Source organism: Cherax quadricarinatus, chromosome 10, assembly GCF_038502225.1.
Source record: "Cherax quadricarinatus isolate ZL_2023a chromosome 10, ASM3850222v1, whole genome shotgun sequence".
In the NCBI taxonomy this organism is placed as follows: Eukaryota; Metazoa; Arthropoda; class Malacostraca; order Decapoda; family Parastacidae; genus Cherax; species Cherax quadricarinatus.
Window position 1 is genome coordinate 42,387,240 of NC_091301.1, and position 23,808 is coordinate 42,411,047.

General features: G+C 42.5%; 1 protein-coding gene across 3 annotated transcripts in view; it reads right to left on the reverse strand.

The window, feature by feature from the left end:
- LOC128688058 (astacin-like metalloprotease toxin 3) overlaps nucleotides 1–23,808 on the reverse strand; it is a 99,510-nt gene that overhangs the window by 45,540 nt on the left and 30,162 nt on the right. For all 3 annotated transcript variants that reach the window (XM_070083797.1, XM_070083796.1, XM_070083795.1), the window contains 2 exons: nucleotides 4,809–5,062; nucleotides 2,277–2,389 (listed from right to left, as the gene is read on the reverse strand). In XM_070083797.1, the coding sequence (XP_069939898.1) occupies nucleotides 2,277–2,389; nucleotides 4,809–5,062 (367 nt within the window). The remainder of the gene's footprint in view (nucleotides 1–2,276; nucleotides 2,390–4,808; nucleotides 5,063–23,808) is intronic.

Below are 23,808 nucleotides of genomic sequence, written 5' to 3' on the forward strand. Positions count from 1 at the left end.
CTAGGTGAACAGGACAACAGGTGTAAGGAAACGTGTCGAAATGTTTCCACCCGCCGGGAATCGAACCCGGGCCCTCCGTGTGTGAAGCGGGAGCTTTAGCCACCAGGCCACCGGGTGTCATGTTCTGTACTCACTGGTAGAAGTGTGCTGGTGACCTAATGTGTGTAAGTGAAGGGGGGCGTTGGGCAAAAATTGTAACTCTTTTGTTTACCGTCCGATTTCCTCCAGTTTTGGTGCACAAGACAAAGTGTTTTCACTCTTTATTGAAAATATTTATCAAAAATATACCTCAAACAACAACTGAGAAAAGACTGATTTACTGAAAATGCCCTTGTGCCCAAATTTATTCCTATGTGGGACTACGTAAGGTTGTTTGAACACTTGGTGCCGATAGAACAATGCTTATACGTATTTACTCCAAAATCTTGCCTCTAAATAACTTATCTTTATTTCACAAAAAAATAAAGTTTGTTAGTTCCTGGAATGTTGCAAAAAAATCTGCCCTTTACTCCCACATAACTCCGAAAGTATTTGGAATATTTCCAAAAATGAAATGGGGCAAAATAGAGAAATCATTATTCTACAATTTCTGTGAATATTATTCCATTTAATTAAGTAATAAAGGAAGAATTACGGAATTTAGGTGAATAAGTTACCTGCGAGATATCGGCCTGGAGCGCCGGCCGGCCCCACGTCTCAAAAAAAAAAAAAAAAATCGCGAAAATCGCGTTTGTTTGGGTGTATTTCTTAGTAAACTGATGTTCTAGTGCAGTTATCCTCTTCAAAACACCGTTTTCTCTTACTCAAAGACGGCATGGAGAGGAGTAACTCATATATATCGAAATATTCACGATAATCTCTCGCCATATTATGGCCTATTTTATTCAGTCTAGAGTATATAACATGTTTGTATGTTATTTATAGTGTTTATTATATCATATTAGATCAATTCTGATAGATAAATAAGCCGTAGAGTTGATATATAAGCTGATATAAGCGTAATAATGAAGTGATTTCTACTGGCACTCTCTGGAGCCGAGCGTTCCCATATGGTGCCTAGTTGGCTCTAAGTCTACGGATAAGCTCCGCCTACTGTTTTATGATGCCAAATAGTCAGTTATTATATTAGAAAGAATAATGCAAGAAAAAGAGATAAAAAACAAGGAAAAATTTCCAAAAAATATATAGACTGTGAGCAGACTCGCTCCCCACATCGCCGTCACCATACCTGATATAAATGACTATAATTTCTTGTAGAAACGTCGTAGAACATTCATTCTGGTACTATTGTGTTGCCAAAGAGTTAAGCTATTTTTCGGTATATATAACTCAATTACCATAATTTTTTGATTTTTGGGTGAGCGCGCGCGGAAATTTCCTGAAGGTGTAATGACGTGTTATTTTGTATATAGAATAGGTTGTATGCTGTTTATGTAAGTTTAATATGTATTAATATATATATATATATATATATATATATATATATATATATATATATATATATATATATATATCTATATATATATACAACTTTTCATCTCATCCCCTGCATGCATCAGCCTTGCTAGAGATATTAACAATGCAAGGAATTCGCAAGAGCTGCCTTGGATCAAAGTCTAGCGCAAACTGGACTGCAAGGTATTGGTCCAGGGTGGGTAGATTGGTAAAGCACCTCGTACCTTGTTCCAAGGTTCGTAGGTTCGAGTCTCCTTCAGCCAGAGATCAGTGTTTATATATATATATATATATATATATATATATATATATATATATATATATATATATATATATATATATATTGTGAGTTTTTGTGTCCTTATAATAAATTTAATATTGTCTCCACATTTAGTGTGAAGGTACAAGCTGGCCCAGAGTGGTTTCTTTTTCTATTTTAAATAATATATATGCCCTTATACTAGGCAGGTCGTTTACCATTCAGGAGCCACGACTTTTATTACATTACACAGTCAAAAGCGTAACACATAATAAGAATAATATAAAAATAACGCCCTTGTATGTGCTCTGTGATTACGCATAATAAATAATAATAAGGTTTAATAAAAATGTATAATAATAATAATAATAAGAAGAATTTTGTTAGTAAAATCATTACTTTATTACTGCCACTTTTTAAATTATTTACAATTATTCATTGATTCTGGATTAGGAGGAGGATAGTGGGTCTTGTGGTGACACTTAAGATCAAGATATATGACAGGAAATATTGTTACTTGCTTAGATGATAATGTAAACTTTAATAACTAAGTTTTTCTAACCTTAGATGGCACTCCTGCCCTGAGGAAGCTGTAGCCGATGCGTCTGGATCTGATGGTGGGGGTGAGGAAGGACCACTTGCCGAAGGCAAAGGGACTGTAGTGCATAACTGATTCTGTAAGAGAAGGCAAGAACATAAGAACCTAAGAATGCAGAAGCACCACAGTGGGCCTACTGACCCATATTAAGAATGCAGAAGCACCACAGTGGGCCTACTGACCCATATTAAGAATGCAGAAGCACGACAGTGGGCCTACTGAACCATATTAAGAATGCAGAAGCACCACAGTGGGCCTACTGACCCATATTAAGAATGCAGAAGCACGACAGTGGGCCTACTGACCCATACTGAGAATGCAGGAGCACGACAGTGGGCCTACTGACCCATACTAAGAATGCAGAAGCACCACAGTGGGCCTACTGACCCATATTAAGAATGCAGAAGCACCACAGTGGGCCTACTGACCCATATTAAGAATGCAGAAGCACCACAGTGGGCCTACTGACCCATATTAAGAATGCAGAAGCACCACAGTGGGCCTACTGACCCATATTAAGAATGCAGAAGCACGACAGTGGGCCTACTGACCCATACTAATAATGCAGGAGCACGACAGTGGGCCTACTGACCCATACTAAGAATGCAGAAGCACCACAGTGGGCCTACTGACCCATATTAAGAATGCAGAAGCACCACAGTGGGCCTACTGACCCATATTAAGAATGCAGAAGCACGACAGTGGGCCTACTGACCCATATTAAGAATGCAGAAGCACCACAGTGGGCCTACTGACCCATATTAAGAATGCAGAAGCACGACAGTGGGCCTACTGACCCATACTAAGAATGCAGGAGCACGACAGTGGGCCTACTGACCCATACTAAGAATGCAGAAGCACCACAGTGGGCCTACTGACCCATATTAAGAATGCAGAAGCACCACAGTGGGCCTACTGACCCATATTAAGAATGCAGAAGCACGACAGTGGGCCTACTGACCCATACTAAGAATGCAGGAGCACGACAGTGGGCCTACTGACCCATACTAAGAATGCAGAAGCACGACAGTGGGCCTACTGACCCATACTAAGAATGCAGGAGCACGACAGTGGGCCTACTGACCCATACTAAGAATGCAGAAGCACCACAGTGGGCCTACTGACCCATACTAAGAATGCAGAAGCACGACAGTGGGCCTACTGACCCATACTAAGAATGCAGGAGCACGACAGTGGGCCTACTGACCCATACTAAGAATGCAGGAGCACGACAGTGGGCCTACTGACCCATACTAAGAATGCAGGAGCACGACAGTGGGCCTACTGACCCATACTAAGAATGCAGGAGCACGACAGTGGGCCTACTGACCCATACTAAGAATGCAGGAGCACGACAGTGGGCCTACTGACCCATACTAAGAATGCAGGAGCACGACAGTGGGCCTACTGACCCATACTAAAAATGTAGGAGCACGACAGTGGGCCTACCCTGATTGGTAGGTTGAAAAACTTCTCAATGAATCTCATATTTGAAAAGGAAGACCCAACGACGTTTTGGTTCCTCCTTCCTGGTCCACTATCAAGCAACGGCTTCATGGTCCAGGACCGTCGAAAACGTCACTCATATTCAGTGTTCAGTTTCTGAGATAGCTGCGAACTTTTATGAACCTTTAATACGTATCTCACTACCAACAGGTCAGGGATAACATGGTCCTCAGGTCAGGTATAGCATGGTCCTCAGGTCAGGGATAACATGGTCCTCAGGCCAGGGATAACATGGTCCTCAGGTCAGGGATAACATGGTCCTCATATCAAGGATAACATGGTCCTCAGATCAAGGATAACATGGTCTTCAGGTCAGGGATAACATTGTTCTCAGGTCAGGGATAACATGGTCCTCAAGTCAGGGATAACATTGTCTTCATGTCAGGGATAACATGGTCCTCATGTCAGAAATAACATGGTTCTTGGGTCAGGGAAAAAATTGTCTTTAAGTGAGAGATAACATGGTCCTCAGGTCAGGGATAACATGGTTCTCAGGTCAGGGATAACATGGTCCTCAGGACAGAAATAACATGGTTTTCAGGTCAGGGATAACATAAACCTGAGGTCTGGGATAACATGGTTTTCAGGTCAGGGATTAGATAATCCTCAGGTCAGGGATGAGATAATCCACAGGATTATCATATATTCACTAGTCTTATCCGGGATAAGGCAAGTGTATATTCTTATGAATCGTCAAGTTTGAGTCTTGATTAATATCTCGCAGTGTATTTCACGCCTCTACTCACCTAAAACTCTGTGTTCTCCAATTGCTTATAAAACTCACTAATGACTCTCAACATCTCTTACATTTACAATAACACTCAACATCTGCTGCGCTTACAATAACTCAACATCTGCTACACTTGCAATGACTCAACATCTGCTACACTTACAGTAACACTCAACATCTGTTACACTTACAATAACACTCAACATCTGCTACACATACATTAGCACTCAACATCTGCTACACATAACAATGACACTCACTTATATCATAAGGCATGTCAGTAAGGGCGACGGAGTTGAAGGAACGCTTGAGGAAGTTCTGAGCCTGACCATCGGCGATGTTGTTCCACATTACTTCGATGTAGTAGTCTCGATCTGGCCGGGTGTGCTCGTGGTAGAAACCCAGTGTATGGAAGAGCTCGTGGTAAACGGTGCCCAAGTTCCACCAGTTGACACAGAATATTCCCAGCGACACCAGCTGCTTCCCGCCCACACGACCGATGTGACTGTAGCACCTGTGTACAGAAACACTTTCATCCTTCACCAATGTGGGAACATGTAGTTTACGTATTTATTTTATAGAAGCTCCCAAATGGTGCTTGATGAGACAAATTGTTTTACCTATATCGTTGGTTTCCGAGATGCAAACATGGAGCCTAACTCATCAAATAAATTTTGCTTCATGCACAGCTACTGTAATGGAAGAACTCTCAAAATAGTTATTAATTATATACAGCATATTATACACACTACAGAAACATGGGAGTCGTGTAAGTGACTAAAAGTGTAACTTTTTACTCCGGAACTGCAATGCCATCATCACCGGACTTTCGAATTATTGGTGCGTCCAGCGCTCAGAAGTCAGACCAATTAGTTTTTGACGGCTTTGTCTTCCAATGGAGTCCAACAACAAATTAAGCTTCGTGGCCAAGTCTTTATCTTCGGTCATCTCTGGTATTTTGCATAAATCTAAGATGGTCACTGCTCGCCATTTTGAAAATTTAGCTTTAGAACCTCTTTTGTTAACGTGATGTATAATACCTCTTTTTTGTATTTGTTGATACAAATACATCTGTTGATATAAATACATCTGTTGATATAAATACATCTGTTGATATAAATACATCTGTTGATATAAATACATCTGTTGATACAAATACATCTGTTGATATAAATACATCTGTTGATACAAATACATCTGTTGATATAAATACATCTGTTGATATAAATACATCTGTTGATATAAATACATCTGTTGATATAAATACATCTGTTGATACAAATACATCTGTTGATACAAATACATCTGTTGATATAAATACATCTGTTGATACAAATACATCTGTTGATATAAATACATCTGTTGATACAAATACATCTGTTGATATAAATACATCTGTTGATATAAATACATCTGTTGATATAAATACATCTGTTGATATAAATACATCTGTTGATATAAATACATCTGTTGATACAAATACATCTGTTGATATAAATACATCTGTTGATACAAATACATCTGTTGATATAAATACATCTGTTGATATAAATACATCTGTTGATATAAATACATCTGTTGATATAAATACATCTGTTGATACAAATACATCTGTTGATATAAATACATCTGTTGATACAAATACATCTGTTGATATAAATACATCTGTTGATACAAATACATCTGTTGATACAAATACATCTGTTGATATAAATTCAGCTGTTGATATAAATTCATATGTTAATATAAATCCATCTGAAGATACAAAATCCATCTGCTGATATAAATATTATCATTTATATATTAATTCTCAAATATTCCAATACAGAACTCTCACTAGTTCTCCTTCTGCCCTTCCTTCAACTTGCTGTTTTCAGTTTAATTTGAGTGCCCTTGTCCACGCTCTTTCAAACTCGCCAGCACCTGCAGCTTCATAACCTCTCACTGGTACTAAACCATCTACAGACAAGTCGTGCCGACTCATATCTTAAATTCTCTACCTCCTGTGATGCTCAATCCCCTTTATATTAACACATACTTCTAAATTCATCTATAATACCGTACAGCCGAACAATAATAGTGGCGTCAGACATGCTTCTTTAAAGCCCAGCCTTTTACTGTCACTACAAAAAACTTTCTTTCTCTCCTTACTACTGTTTATGTACTCCTGGGGACTGGCACCTGCGTTACTTTCACTCACCTCTGCTGGTTCTCTCTGTACTTGTCCTACTTTCACCACTGCATTCTAAGTCAAGTCAACAGTCGCTGAAAAGCGTATGATCAACTTAAACATTTATATTAATCGTTAAACATCTCTTAATTCTCATACCAACTCGTGCATGACACAGCCCAAGAGCAATATCAATATTATCACCACCGGTGGCCTGGTGGCTAAAGCTCCCGCTTCACACACGGAGGGCCCGGGTTCGATTCCCGGCGGGTGGAAACATTCGACACGTTTCCTTACACCTCTTGTCCTGTTCACCTAGCAGCAAATAGGTACCTGGGTGTTAGTCGACTGGTGTGGGTCGCATCCTGGGGGACAAGATTAAGGACCCCAATAGAAATAAGTTAGACAGTCCTCGATGACGCACTGACTTTCTTGGGTTATCCTGGGTGGCTAACCCTCCGGGGTTAAAAATCCGAACGAAATCCTATCCTAAGGTACGAGACTTCAAGATGGAATTACTGAACTTCCTGGAGGATGTTGTGATGCGAACCTGCAGGACCACGGGAGGAGTTGCTCGCTTTACACTATACTGCCGGAGAACTCAAAACTCTGGAAGCCAGTCAGAGGTATACCTCAGAAGTGACAGTGAAACCAGTCACAAGTATACCTCAGTAGTGACAGTGAAAAAAAGTCCCAGGTATGCTTAAGCTACATTGAAACAAGCCACGGGTATACCTCAGTAGTGACAGCGAAACCAGTCCCAGGTATACCTCAGCGACAGTAAAACCAGTCACGGGTATACCTCAGTACTGACAGTGAAACCAGTCACAGGTATATCTCAGTAGTGAGTGAAACCACTTACAGGTATACCTCAGTAGTGGCAGTGAATGCAGTCACGGGTATAGCTGAATAGTGAAAGTGAAATCAGTCACAAGTATACCTCAGTAATGACAGCGAAATCAGTCACGAGTATATCTCAGTACTGACAGTGAAATAAGTCACGGGTATACCTCGATAGTGGAAATGAAACCAGTCGCAGGTATACCTCAGTAGTGAGAGTGAAACCACTCGCGGGAATACCTCAGTAGTGACAGTGAAACCAGTCACGGGAATACCTCAGTAGTGACAGTGAAACCAGTCACGGGTATACCACGGTAGTGACAGTGAAACCAGTCACGGGTATACCACGGTAGTGACAGTGAAACCAGTCACAGGTATACCTCAGTAGTGACAGTGAAACCAGCCGCAGGTATACCACGGTAGTGACAGTGAAACCAGTCACAGGTATACCTCAGTAGTGACAGTGAAACCAGCCGCATGTATACCTCAATAGTGACACTGAAACCAGTTACGGGTATACCTCAGTAGTGGCAGTTAAACCAGTCACGGTATACCTCAATAGTGACAGTGAAACCAGTCATAGGTATACCACGGTAGTGACAGTGAAACCAGTCATGGGTATGCCTCAGTAGTGACACTGAAACCAGTCACAGGTATATTACAGTAGAGACAATAAAACCAGATATGAGGATGAGGAAAAGGATGGGGACGAGTACTGTACCTTGTGGAACAGAGATTTTCACTATAGCCGCCTCTGACTGACTCTGTTTATTATTACTCCTTGTGTTCTATTGGTTAGAAAGACCATCTACCCACTTTTTCTGTTATCTATTTATCTCGCATTTTGTGCGCTATTGTACCACAATCACACTTGTCGAAGGTTTCCGCGGAGTCTGTGTATACTACATCTGCAGTGTCAGCAGTGATACAGAACATTGTCAGCAGTGATACATCAGTGTCAGCAGTGATACAGCACAGTGTTAGCAATGATACAGCACTGTGTCAGCAGTGATGCAGCAGTGTCAGCAGAGATACAGCACAGTGTTAGCAATGATACAGCACTGTGTCAGCAGTGATGCAGCAGTGTCAGCAGAGATACAGCACAGTGTTAGCAATGATACAGCACTGTGTCAGCAGTGATACAGCAGTGTCAGCAGTGATACAGCACAGTGTTAGCAATGATACAGCACTGTGTCAGCAGTGATGCAGCAGTGTCAGCAGAGATACAGCACAGTGTTAGCAATGATACAGCACTGTGTCAGCAGTGATGCAGCAGTGTCAGCAGAGATACAGCACAGTGTTAGCAATGATACAGCACTGTGTCAGCAGTGATGCAGCAGTGTCAGCAGATACAGCACAGTGTTAGCAATGATACAGCACTGTGTCAGCAGTGATACAGCAGTGATACAGCACAGTGTTAGCAATGATACAGCACTGTGTCAGCAGTGATACAGCAGTGTCAGCAGAGATACAGCACAATATCAGCAGTGATACAGCTCAGTGTTAGCAGTGATACAGCAGTGACAACAGTGATACAGCAGTGTCAGCAGTGATACAGCACAGTATCAGCAGTGATAAAAGCAGTGTCAGCAATACTACAGCACAGTGTAAGCAGAGATATAGCACAGTTTCAGCAGTGATACAGCACAGTTCTAGCAGTGACACAGCAGTGTCAGCAGTGATACAGCATCTGTTTAGCATTGATACACCACAGTGTCAGCGGTGATACAGCACAATGTCAACAGTGATACAGAGCAGTGTCAGCGGTGATATAGCACAGTTTTAGCAGTGATACAGCACATTTTTAGCAGTGATACAGCACAATGTCAGCAGTGTCAACAGTGATACAGCACATTATCAGCAGTGATACATCGCAGTGTCAGTAGTGATTTAGCACAAGGTAAGCAGTGATACAGTACAGTGTCAGCAGTAATACAGAACAGTGTCAGCAGTGATACAGAACAGTGTCAGCAGAGATACAGAACAGTGTCAGCAGTGATACAGAACAGTGTCAGCAGAGATACAGAACAGTGTCAGCAGAGATACAGCACATTATCAGCAGTGATACATCACGGTTTCAGTAGTGATATAGCACAAGGTCAGCAGTGATACGGTACAGTGTCAGCAGTAATACAGGACAGTGTCAGTAGTGATGCAGCAGTGTCAGCAGTGATACAGCACAGTGTCAGCAGTGATACAGCACAGAGTCAACAGTGACAGAGCAGTGTCAACAGTGATACAGCAGTGTCAGCAGTGGTAGGGCACAGTGTCAGCAGTGATGCAGCACAGTATCAGCAGTGATACAGCACAGAGTCAACAGTGACAGAGCAGTGTCAACAGTGATACAGGACAGTGTCAGCAGTGATGCAGCACAGTGTCAGCAGTTATACAGTACAGTTTCAGTAGTGACAGAGAAGTGTCAGCAGTTACAAAGCACAGTGTCAGCGGTGATACAGGACAGTGTCAGCAGTGATGCAGGACAGTGTCAGCTGTGATACAGCAGTGATACAGCACAATCCAAGCAGTGATACAGCACAATGCAAGCAGTGATACAGCACAGCGTCAATAGTGATACAGCACAGTGTCAGCAGTGATACAGCAGGACAGTGTCAGCAGTGATACAGCAGGACAGTGTCAGCAGTGATACAGCATCACAGTGTCAGCAGTAATAAGCATAGTGTCAGCAGTGTTACACTACAGTTTCAGCAGTGATTCAGCATAATGTCAGCAGTGATTCAGCACAATGTCAGCAATGGTACAGTACAGTGTCAACAATGATACAGCAGCACAGTGTCAGCAGTGATACAGCATAATATCAGCAGTGATACAGCACAGTGTCAACAATGATACAGCAGGACAGTGTCAGCAGTGATACAGCACAGTGCCAGCAGTGATACAGCACAGTGTCAGTAGTGATACAGCACAGAGTCAAAAGTGATACAGCATAGTGTCAGCAGTGATATAACAATGTTAGCAGTGATACAGTACAGTGCCAACAATGGTACAGCAGCACAGTGTCAGCAGTGATACAGTATAGTGTCAGCAGTGTTACACTACAGTGTCAACAATGATATAGCAGGACAGTGTCGGCAGTGATACAGCACAGTGTCAGCAGTGATACAGCACAGTGTCAACAGTGATACAGCACAGTGTCAGCAGTGCTACAACATATCAGCAGTGATACAGCACAGTGTCAGCTGTGATACAATATAATGTCAGCAGTGATACAGTAGTGTTAACAATGGTACAGGATAGTGTCTCACTGTATCTCTCAGTGTATGTCCACTGATGTGTGTATCTCTCAGTATGTACACTGATGTTCATGTATCTCATTTATATATTCACTGAGGTATATATATCTCTGAATATATATATATATATATATATATATATATATATATATATATATATATATATATATATATATATATATATATATATATATATATATATACACCGAGGTGTGTTTCGGCCAGTATAAAGTGAGAGTTGTCTTTAATTCCTGTCTTAGGGAATAAAGTATTGGTGACTGGTGATGCACAGGTGACATGCAACCTTAATGACCATCGTATAATTCTCATTTTTTAAGCCTAATATACCAGTCTGAAATGTTTAATATATCTGAAACATATAAGAGCTATTTTTATCGTAAAAATTCTCCAAAACATATGATAATCTATATTTCCATCACAGCATATATTTAAAACATTGCATTATAGCAAACATTTTAGAGGAGTTTATTAGCCACCAACTGAGATGATAGTGACCATCCTAAAACAACAAACATCAGAGTAAATATGAATTATGCGAGGCTCAATGTTAATCAATGTTCAACAGAGAAAGAAAGAAGCAATCATTATTTCGGTAGAACTGAAGCAGTCATAACTGTAGCAGTCGCAGTCATAATAGTACAGTACTGGAAGTGAAAGAGTTTCGTACAGTCATGTACGGAGATCTATGTATCGTAACCCTTTCTTGTTGCAGCTGCAACATAAGCTACAAGGTTTTCAACAATCACACACTATCAGATACTGCTACATCGCTGCACCTCGTGGGATGGGAATTCACTGTGGAACAAGCTTCCCTTTAGCTCCTTTTTTTTTCCAACCATGCAGGCAGGAGTCTGGTTCTCTAATTGATCATAGGCAGAGATTCAAGTACTGGCCTGGTAGAGAGACCTTTGACAGTGCTGGTACAGAGCGCTCCGAGTCGTTGTAATTATCTTTACATTCCGTGTTTTCGCTGTCAAGAGCAACTGCTTCCTAAGCTGGTTCACTGAATTCGTACCTCCTCCACAGACCTGAATAATGAAATGTTTAAAGAATTTGAAGCGCCAACTTTCTATCTTCAGTTAATTAAAGGGCTGGAAGGAACCCATAGCCTCAATAACATCATCAGTGCACTTCTGCACGGCTTTAAAACAAAGGCGTTTTGAATGGCCTTTCAGGACAGAAGTTGAATCAGAGTCAATAACTTCAGCAAAGAGAGGAAGTGACTACATAAACCATACCACAGGTGGGGTTAGAACTTGCGATCAGAGAGTCTCAAAACTCCAGACGGTCGCGTTAGCCACTGGGCCAGCTAGCTTCAATAAGGTTCATCCAACTAGGTATGGTTTGTTTGCAATCGTGTCATTATGATTTCGAGAGTCAAGAGACTACATAGTTTTCTACCTAGTATTTCCTGATGTTCATAATGCATTGATGCTTCCCATTGTCGAAGCTGTATTTTTTTTGTACCTCTGTATGTGTGCACAAATTGGAAATAAATAAATAAATAAATAAATGGTAGCAGATGTGGATCTAAAGAGAGGAAATTCAATACGTAAGAATGATCACAGTATCATAGTCGAAGGTCCCCTCCTAAATATTTGAACGACCTGTTCTCAGTACATTAAGAATATGCAGAACGAGTCATGTGTCTGTTTCCTCTTGGTAGAAATCTCCATTCATGTCTTGGCATAGTCCCCAGTGCTTAACTGTTTTCCTACAATACTGCAGATATACAGATGACACTCCAACACTGGAGATATGTAAATCACCTTCCAACGTTGGAGATGTATTGATCACCTGGAGAACACTGGGTCTTGACGGGATCTTCTCTCAAGTGCTGAAAGAGTTCTAATTTATTTTTGCTGTCTTTGAGGAACTCAGACCATTTTCCAGGTATTTCAACCATCGGTCCAACTTTTAAACGCATTCCTGTTCTTCACAATAATCTGGTGCCATCTTTGATGGATTCTTGTCTATGGGTGTCCCTCTGAACGTGCTTCCTGAAACACGTACCTTTGTATAATAGTTTTTGAAGATTGAAATTCCATCTTGGGGAACCAGCGTGTGGATGAGTGCTCCACCATCATCTACAAGAAGGCAATCATACAACAAAGCTTGATACACTTAAAAAAAAAACAGTGAATTATCAACTTCTTTCTCAAGATGCCGATGTCATCTGATTTATTTGAATGAGACATCACTTCTTCATTCTCTTCCATGGATGGAGGAAGAGCTTGACCCTCATGGGAGAAGAACGAGTCAAGATCACATTCACGTGTATTTGTTGCAATGTACATTGGGGAGAAGACAGAGCTGGAACGCTTGAAGAACATTTGGGAAAAGAAAGAGCTGGAACGCTTGAAGAACTGAACTTTCTTTTGCTTGCGTGTACTGTTTTTATATTATTTAAAAAAAGGAAGGAGTTCTTCATAATATGTTCTTCAGTTGTTTTTTCGTCTCAGTGATAACATCTTTCACAAAGCTGTCGTACTCCTCTTGTTCTCGCTTTTCAAAATTCCTGATTGAATCATTGTTGGTAAAAAAAAAAATTCATTCAAACTCACTAGATCTACATTTTCTAGGAAATTATTTCATCGGCTTCGAATAACAATAACATAGTTTAGGACATCAGTGAGGAAGATAGTCTGCTGCCTTTTTCCCCTAGTCATGATGGAAAAAAAATCTGATTTCTGGTCTGTGTAGTCTCCCCCAAAGTCCTGGAGCAACTGACTTACTATTGTCCACAAAGGGACCATTTAACAAGAGATGCTGGATCTTGTGTTAGTTCAATCACTCCTTCAGTTACTCATGACTTGTCTATGGAAATCGCTGAAAACTGCTTCTCTGATTTTCTTTCACTACAAAGTAACCTTCCTTGAATGCCTTTAAAGTCTGTTCTTTAAGATCCTGGATATAAACAAAAACCCAGCGCGCATACTTGCTGTGATTGGACGAGAAAAACAGAGGTGAAATAGATTTCAAGATTTCTAGATGTAAAGAAATGTTGATTTCCCTTTGGGATATAATGGGAGTCATTAATAGGATTGCTTGGAACTTCACAAGGAAGGTCTAAAAGGTGAAAGTTGGAGCAACCACCACCATGGAAGAAGCCCATTTTTCCAGTGACAACTCTGGTTTATATGCATCACATGTGTGGAAAATATACAGTATTTTCTACAACATGCTTCGTGAAGAAACCTTGTCAAAGCAACTCTCCTATCATTCTCACTTTCCTTTCCTAAAACCATCCTTATCGTCGGGCTCAGTTGCAAATTGATCGTGCCATATGTTACATGTTACTCTTCTTTTCTCCCATCATTGATGCATCCTCCATTGGCGAGTTATTACATTTGTTACATCTCTTCTTTAGGCTGCTGGACTCACTATTAGGTAAGCATTTTCGTAAGTGCGCACTCTGATGGACACCAGATTGTTCCAGGGCCATCCGACTCCAACGTGCCTCGCTTGGGGCCAGTAAGGATATAATCATAATATTGCTGTCTATTTAAATTTAAAACAAGCGAGATTGTATGCGTCATATAAGCAGATACTTCTGTGAGTGCAACATGGACCAAAGTGGGATAATAACTGGCAGGGAAGTACTCGTCAGAATCAGCTCCACTCCTTGACAATGCTGGTTAGGAATTAGCTGATCCAGTTGAATTCGAAAAAGTGATTGGATATCACTTTGCCCAGGTTTCCTTCTTGGAATTCACTGCTGTAAGTATACTGCAATGTTTCATTAACTGCTCTTGAACTTACATCAGTGTTGTCCAACTGTGAGCCTAGAGCAGCTGAGCCTGATGATATACATGTTCTTATGCTTCAGCATTTACATTCCTCGGCATCAAACCTACAGTATCAGGATGTCTAGTCAGACATGCTAGTGTTACTCCTCTGGTGGAAGTCTGCTGTGTTCCGTCATTTCCAAAAGACCAAGCATGCTGAACCACGATGCCTCCACAATAAGTGACCCGTAGACCTTACTAGATCTATTTACAAACTGATGGCATACATATTTAAGAGGAGACCGAAGTGATACTAGAAGAAACAAAGCTGTCTATTGACATCAGTTGTTTGGATACACAAGGGGCCTTTCCACTATTGATTATATATCCATCTCAATATGTAATTTCGCGACGATCGATTTGTGGCATCAGTCTTTCTTCGATTTGGAAGAAAACTTATGACACTGCATGGTGATATTAAACCTTAATTCGGGCCCACTCGTTTAGCATGCGAAAACAAATTTCACTTTTTCTCAAGACTTTCATGACAGATCGACACGTCAGTATTCGGAGCAATATCAAATTTAACCATACTTTATTCAAGCAGGAATCACTCTACAAGGTTGTTTTTATAGCCCAAATCTGCTTCTGTTAGCTATTAATGGTCTAGTCTTACTATTACCTCATGGAATTTGGTCATTTATATATGTGGATGGTTTCGCTATTGTTGTGCTGGCAGAAACATTCAACAAGTATCCACCTCCTTAGAGAGTGCAGTTTGTCTGAACGTCCAGCTGGGCTACATCACACGGCTTCTTATTCTCAGTATCCAAAACGAACTTAATTATATTCACCCTGCTCTCTGTCATTCTCTGCTTCACACCTTCCCTGAATGGTTTCCCTATCCCGGTCTGCCAAACTTAAATTTCTTGGCCTCCATTTTGATTGCTGGATGTCGTGGGAATTACACGGAACATCTCTGAAAACTGCGTGTCTTGGTAGACTGAATTTACTTATTTTTTTTTAACTAGGGGAGGGGCCGATAGGCGAACAATTTGCCCTCTTGATACTGCCTAAATTTTTTTATGGAAACCAGATGCATTTATGTGCTTCAAACATCTATTACTTCTATGCTTGAGGTCGTCCTTCAAGCATGGTTGGTTCCTTTCGTTCGTCCCCATTCAAAACCTTACATGCAGAGTCTAATGTTCCTTCATTACAAGACCGTTCAGATATTTATTGTCTACGTCATCTTGTTTACTTTCATGATCTTCGTGAACATACAGATTAATCACAGACGTTAGTAAAGCTGACATATTCAATCAAGGCCCTCATTATTAAGTCATCTTAATTTCCTTCATCAGATTCTAGCTGCCTTCTTTCAATGTGCCTCCCTTTCCGGATGTCCTTGTTGATTTCTTCTCCATCCCACCTGGGAGGATACCCATGTTACGAATATATCCCTTCTTCCTTCATTTTCCAGTCTCGTATCTCTGTTGTGGGTCATGCACTCTCTCTTCCTTGAGCATTTTTACTTGCACTCACATGCTACTGCTGTGTACACTGATGACTAAACCCTCTGATGGTAGCAGTTCGTTAACATTTCTCTGGAATTTTGGCTCAGCACATTATACTGTTCTTCGTTTTCAACGCTGGTTGTGTCATCTTCACAACAGGCACATGTCAATGAACCTGCAGACCTTTCTGTCACCTATCAGTCCTTCGCAGGGATCTTCCCATTTCAGACTATTTTCCAGTTCTGTTTCAGATTACTCGATACCAGCGCTGCTGGTCCGGGTTGGAGAACAATAAACTGTTGTTGTTCAAAGTAAGGTGAGTTCTTGCTTGACTTCTTTTCAGCAATATCGCGTTTGGGAAACTCTTCTCGCGCGACTGGACATTGGCTACACAAGACTCACATCACACATAGTTTTCACATGTAAAAGTGTCCGGCCCCGGTCAGTGAAACTTGTCAGGTTATTGGATTGATTATACCATTTTAAAAGAGCAAGTAAAATTCAGACCAGTGGTCTGACCAATATACGACAAAAAAGAACAATAACATAAACGCAGGGCGAAGGGGGGGGGGAGAAGAAAGTATCTGACCCTGCAAACCCTGTTGCATTGAGTGAAAGTGACAGCGAAAGTGACAGTGAAAGTGGTGACCCCAGTACTGTTGCCCAGGTGGCTGGTGGCGGCTGCCATAGTGGCTGCCAGTGTTGGACGCTGGGTATTACCCATGAGTATATTAGAAAGTTAACAAACAAGGGCAGAACAAACCTTAATTATAGAAGACGCCCCACAGTGTAGAGCTTTATTGAGTCATGATTTTTTAATGTTCTATACAGAGCGGAAATTACCTTATAATTAAAGTTTGAGGTACACTGTCAATGTCATGTCTGGTAGTGCTTGGGACTAGTACAACACAACATGTCTGGCAGTGCCGGAGACTTGTACAACACAGCATGTCTGACAGTGCTGGGGACGTGTACAACACAACATGTCTGGCAGTGCTGGGGACTTGTGCAACACAACATGTCTGGCAGTGATGGGAACTCGTCCATCACATGTCTGGCAGTGCTGGGAACTCGTCCATCACATGTCTGGCAGTGCTGGGAACTCGTCCATCACATGTCTGGCAGTGCTGGGAACTCGTCCATCACATATCTGGCAGTGCTGGGAACTCGTCCATCACATATCTGGCAGTGCTGGGAACTCGTCCAACACAACATGTCTGGCAGTGCTGGGAACTCGTCCATCACATGTCTGGCAGTGCTGGGAACTCGTCCATCACATATCTGGCAGTGCTGGGAACTCGTCCAACACAACATGTCTGGCAGTGCTGGGAACTCGTCCATCACATGTCTGGCAGTGCTGGGAACTCGTCCATCACATGTCTGGCAGTGCTGGGAACTCGTCCATCACATATCTGGCAGTGCTGGGAACTCGTCCATCACATATCTGGCAGTGCTGGGAACTCGTCCAACACAACATGTCTGGCAGTGCTGGGAACTCGTCCATCACATGTCTGGCAGTGCTGGGAACTCGTCCATCACATGTCTGGCAGTGCTGGGAACTCGTCCATCACATGTCTGGCAGTGCTGGGAACTCGTCCATCACATATCTGGCAGTGCTGGGAACTCGTCCATCACATATCTGGCAGTGCTGGGAACTCGTCCAACACAACATGTCTGGCAGTGCTGGGAACTCGTCCAACACAACATGTCTGGCAGTGCTTGGAACTCGTCCATCACATGTCTGGCAGTGCTTGGAACTCGTCCATCACATGTCTGGCAGTGCTGGGGACGTGTACAACACAACATGTCTGGCAGTGTTGGGACGTGTACAACACAACATGTCTGGCAGTGCTGGGGACTTGTACAACACAACATGTCTGGCAGTGCTGGGGACTCGTCCAACACAACATGTCTGGCAGTGCTTGGAACTCGTCCATCACATGTCTGGCAGTGCTGGGGACTAGTCCAATACAATATGTCTGGCAGTGCTGGGGACTAGTCCAACACAACATGTCTGGCAGTGCTAGGGACTAGTCCAACACAATATGTCTGGCAGTGCTGGGAACTAGTCCAACACAACATGTCTGGCAGAGCTGGGAACTTATACAACACAACATGTCTGGCAGTGCTGGAGACTTGTACAACACATATCTGGCAGTGCTGGGGACTTGTACAACACAGCATGTCTGACAGTGCTGGGGACTTGTACAACACATATCTGGCAGTGCTGGGGACTTGTACAACACAGCATGTCTGGCAGTGCTGGGAACTCGTCCAACACAACATGTCTGGCAGTGCTGGAGACTTGTACAACACATGTCTGGCAGTGCTCGGGACTTGTACAACACATATCTGGCAGTGCTTGGGACTTGTACAACACAGCATATCTGGCAGTGCTGGGGACTTGTATAACACAGCATGTCTGGCAGTGCTGGGGACTTGTACAACACAGCATATCTGGCAGTGCTGGGGACTTGTACAACACATGTCTGGCAGTGCTGGAGACTTGTACAACACATGTCTGGCAGTGCTGGGGACTTGTGCAACACAGCATGTCTGGCAGTGCTGGGGGACTTGTACAACACAACATGAACGACTTTAACCAGAGTCCTGGTAAGGAGGGGCGAGGAAGAATGATGGGGTAGAATGGAATGGGTGATGGAGGTGAGGGAGTGAAAGGTAAGTGACCCAACAAAGAAGTGATCTCAGCTGGGTCTTGGGAAGTCATCCTTATGAATGTAACGTTTCACTCCTTCTTGCAGTGTCAGCCTATGTGTTTAATGTAGGGTTCACGGACAACGTAGTGTGCAGTGTTGATTGGCTGGTGTGAGTCTTCTCTGTCAGGCAAGCGGAGGTCGTTCATAACATATATATGTCTGTATATATAATATAAACATTTGGCACTTGTTGGATTTGTAAAGTCTGGCGTTAATTTCATCTTGACTCAGTCTGAAGTTTTACGACTCACTAGCCGCGAGTTCAATCCCTACCCGTACCGTGGTCTGTTGACTGCATCTATCTCGTGCAAACGTGAAGATCTCTATTCGGACTCTGTATCTCAACCGAGTGTCACTACACGTAAATTCACAAAAAAATGAGTACAACTGAGTACACGAGAATAAATCACAGAAAGCACTTCAGCTGGTGATGAAGACTCACCACTGGGCTCACCACGTGAGACAACTCGCAACACAGAAGACTCACCACTGGGCTCACCACGTGAGACAACTCGCAACATAGAAGACTCACCACTGGGCTCACCACGTGAGACAACTCGCAACACAGAAGACTCACCACTGGGCTCACCACGTGTGACAACTCGCAACACAGAAGACTCACCACTGGGCTCACCACGTGTGACAACTCGCAACACAGAAGACTCACCACTGGGCTCACCACGTGAGACTACTCGCAACACAGAAGACTCACCACTGGGCTCACCACGTGTGACAACTCGCAACACAGAAGACTCACCACTGGGCTCACCACGTGTGACAACTCGCAACACAGAAGACTCACCACTGGGCTCACCACGTGTGACAACTCGCAACACAGGAGACTCACCACTGGGCTCACCACGTGAGACTACTCGCAACACAGAAGACTCACCACTGGGCTCACCACGTGTGACAACTCGCAACACAGAAGACTCACCACTGGGCTCACCACGTGTGACAACTCGCAACACAGAAGACTCACCACTGGGCTCACCACGTGTGACAACTCGCAACACAGAAGACTCACCACTGGGCTCACCACGTGTGACAACTCGCAACACAGAAGACTCACCACTGGGCTCACCACGTGTGACAACTCGCAACACAGAAGACTCACCACTGGGCTCACCACGTGTGACAACTCGCAACACAGAAGACTCACCACTGGGCTCACCACGTGTGACAACTCGCAACACAGAAGACTCACCACTGGGCTCACCACGTGTGACAACTCGCAACACAGAAGACTCACCACTGGGCTCACCACGTGAGACTACTCGCAACACAGAAGACTCACCACTGGGCTCACCACGTGTGACAACTCGCAACACACAAGACTCACCACTGGGCTCACCACGTGAGGCTACTCGCAACACAAGACTCACCACTGGGCTCACCACGTGTGACAACTCGCAACACAGAAGACTCACCACTGGGCTCACCACGTGTGACAACTCGTGTTATGACCAAGGTCATAATGTGATTAATTTATATGTATTATCCTCTTAATATTATACTCTGGGTTTCTTTAATATTAGCTAAATTAAAGATTCCACTAGTTTATAATATTATCTGATTTAGGAATATACCCGGGTATGATGTATATATATATATCTTGAGTAATGTGTTAGGTAGGTACACCTGGCTAAGGTTTATAACAAGGTATCTCCATTGGTGGGTAGTTTGCACCGCTCTACCCTCTCCCCCTTTTTGACGAGTTGATGTCATGAAGGAATTTACTGTATATGGCAGTTCACTCTCTCTGCTGACTCAGTGTGCATTGACTGAGCTACCCTCCTAGTACTCCGCCTTATTCTCACTTGGATAGAGAATTGGGTTATAGAAACTCCTGATCCAGCTTGTGGTTTATTGTGAAGTCTGCTGACAATCATATACTGTTATCTTCAGGTTACGATGTGACGACCAGTGTCAAGCTTAGAACTTTGTGATATATTCCTTATAAGATAAGGTAAGATAAGATTTCGTTAGGATTTTTAACCCCGGAGGGTTAGCCACCCAGGATAACCCAAGAAAGTCAGTGCGTCATCGAGGACTGTCTAACTTATTTCCATTGGGGTCCTTAATCTTGTCCCCCAGGATGCGACCCACACCAGTCGACTAACACCCAGGTACCTATTTGCTGCTAGGTGAACAGGACAACAGGTGTAAGGAAACGTGTCAAATGTTTCCACCCGCCGGGAATCGAACCCGGCCCTCCGTGTGTGAAGCGGGAGCTTTAGCCACCAGACCGCCAGGGAGTTACTCAGTGAAAGTGTTAATTCTCAATGTATGTACTTGCACACATGTAATGTTACTATTGAGGAAGCGGTAATATTCCTCTGATCATTATCAAGTGTAGTGACCATCTTGACATGTACATTCTATTTAAGTTTTCTTGTGTGAAGGAAAGTTTGACATTGATATTTAATAGATATTTATGAATATCTAAAGTATTTAAGCTTTTAAATAAAAAGAAACTTGAAAAGACTGAGTAACTATTATTTGTGCCTTACATTTCTAAGTTTGGAACCATATCTTTTCATTCTTTGAAGTGTGTTGTTACGGAGTGCACTAACCTGGCTAAAGATTAAGATTTGAACCGTAACAACTCGCAACACAGAAGACTCACCACTGGGCTCACCACGTGTGACAACTCGCAACACAGAAGACTCACCACTGGGCTCACCACGTGTGACAACTCGCAACACAGAAGACTCACCACTGGGCTCACCACGTGTGACAACTCGCAACACAGAAGACTCACCACTGGGCTCACCACGTGTGACAACTCGCAACACAGAAGACTCACCACTGGGCTCACCACGTGTGACAACTCGCAACACAGAAGACTCACCACTGGGCTCACCACGTGAGACTACTCGCAACACAGAAGAAATGAAAAGATTGAAGAATGGAGGAGGATTACCATGGAAGGACGCAGAACAAGAGATCACACTGAGGAAGGTAAAACTCCAGCCTGTTTATGTAGACACAAAGAAAAAAACACTAATGTAAGGTCAGAGAAGACATGGACTTAGCCAGACACCGATGCAAAAAACCCCAGACACTGGTTCACAGGTTAATAATACAAGTGAATCCCAGGCACTGGTTCACAAGTTAATAGTACAAGTAAACTCAAGACACTGGTTCACTAGTTAATACAAGTGAACCCCAGACACTGGTTCACAAGTTAATAGTACAAGTGAACTCCGGACACTGGTTCACAAGTTAATAATACAAGTGAACCCCAGACACTGGTTCACAAGTTAATAATACAAGTGAACCCCAGACACAGGTTCACTAGTTAATACAAGTGAACCCCAGACACTGGTTCACAAGTTAATACAAGTGAACCCCAGACACAGGTTAACTAGTTAATAATACAAGTGAACCCCGGACACTGGTTCACAAGTTAATACAAGTGAACCCCAGACACTGGTTCACAAGTTAATAATACAAGTGAACCCCAGACACTGGTTCACAAGTTAATAATACAAGTGAACCCCAGACACATGCTAACTAGTTAATAATACAAGTGAACCCCAGACACTGGTTCACAAGTTAATACAAGTGATCCCAGACACTGGTTCACAAGTTAATAATGCAAGTGAACCCCAGAGATTGGTTCACTAGTTAATAATACAAGTGAACCCCAGACACTGATTCAAAAGTTAATAATACATGTGAACCCCAGATACTGGTTCACAAGTTAATAATACAAGTGAACCCAAGACACTGGTTCACAAGTTAATAATACATGTGAACCCCAGATACTGGTTCACAAGTTAATAATACAAGTGAACCTCAGACACTGGTTCACAAGTTGATAATATAACAGATCCTCAGACACTGGTTCACAAGTTAATAATACAAGTGAACCCCAGACACTGGTTCACAAGTTAATAATACAAGTGAACCACAGACACTGGTTCACAAGTTAATACAAGGGAACCCCAGACACTGGTTCACAAGTTAATAGTACAAGCGAACTCCGGACACTGGTTCACAAGTTAATAGTACAAGTGAACCCCAGACACTGGTTCACAGGTCAATAATACAAAAGAACCCCAGACACAGGTTCACAAGTTAATAATGCAAGTGAACACAAGACACTGGTTCACAAGTTAATACATGTGAACCCCAGATACTGGTTCACAAATTAATACAAGTGAACCTCAGACACTGGTTCACAAGTTGATAATATAACAGATCCTCAGACACTGGTTCACAAGTTAATAATACAAGTGAACCCCAGACACTGGTTCACAGGTCAATAATACAAAAGAATCCCAGACACAGGTTCACAAGTTAATAATACAAGTGAACACAAGACACTGGTTCACAAGTTAATAATACATGTGAACCCCAGACACTGGTTCACAAGTTGATAATATAGCAGATCCTCAGACACTGGTTCACAAGTTAATAATACAAGTGAACCCCAGACACTGGTTCACAAGTTAATAATACAAGTGAACCTCAGATACTGGTTCGCAGGTTAATGGTACAAAAGAACCCCAGACAGGCTCACAAGTTAATAATACAAGTGAACGAAAGACACTGGTTCACAAGTTAATAATACAAGTGAACCCAAGACACTGGTTCACAAGTTAATAATGCAAGTGAACACCAGACACTGATTCACAAGTTAGTAATATAAGAGAACCCCCAGACACTGGTTCACAAGTTAATAATACAAATGAACCCCAGACACTGGTTCACAAGTTAATAATACAAGTGAACCCCAGACACTGGTTCACAAGTTGATAATATAGCAGATCTTCAGACACTGGTTCACAAGTTAATAATACAAGTGAACCCCAGACACTGGTCCACAAGTTAATAATGCAAATGAACCGCAGACCCTGGTTCACAAGTTAATAATGCAAGTGAACCACAGACACTGGTTCACAATAACACAGTGATCCCCAGACACTGGTTCACAAGTTAATAATACAAGTGAACCCCAGAGACTGGTTCACTAGTTAATAATACAAGTGAACCCCAGACACTGGT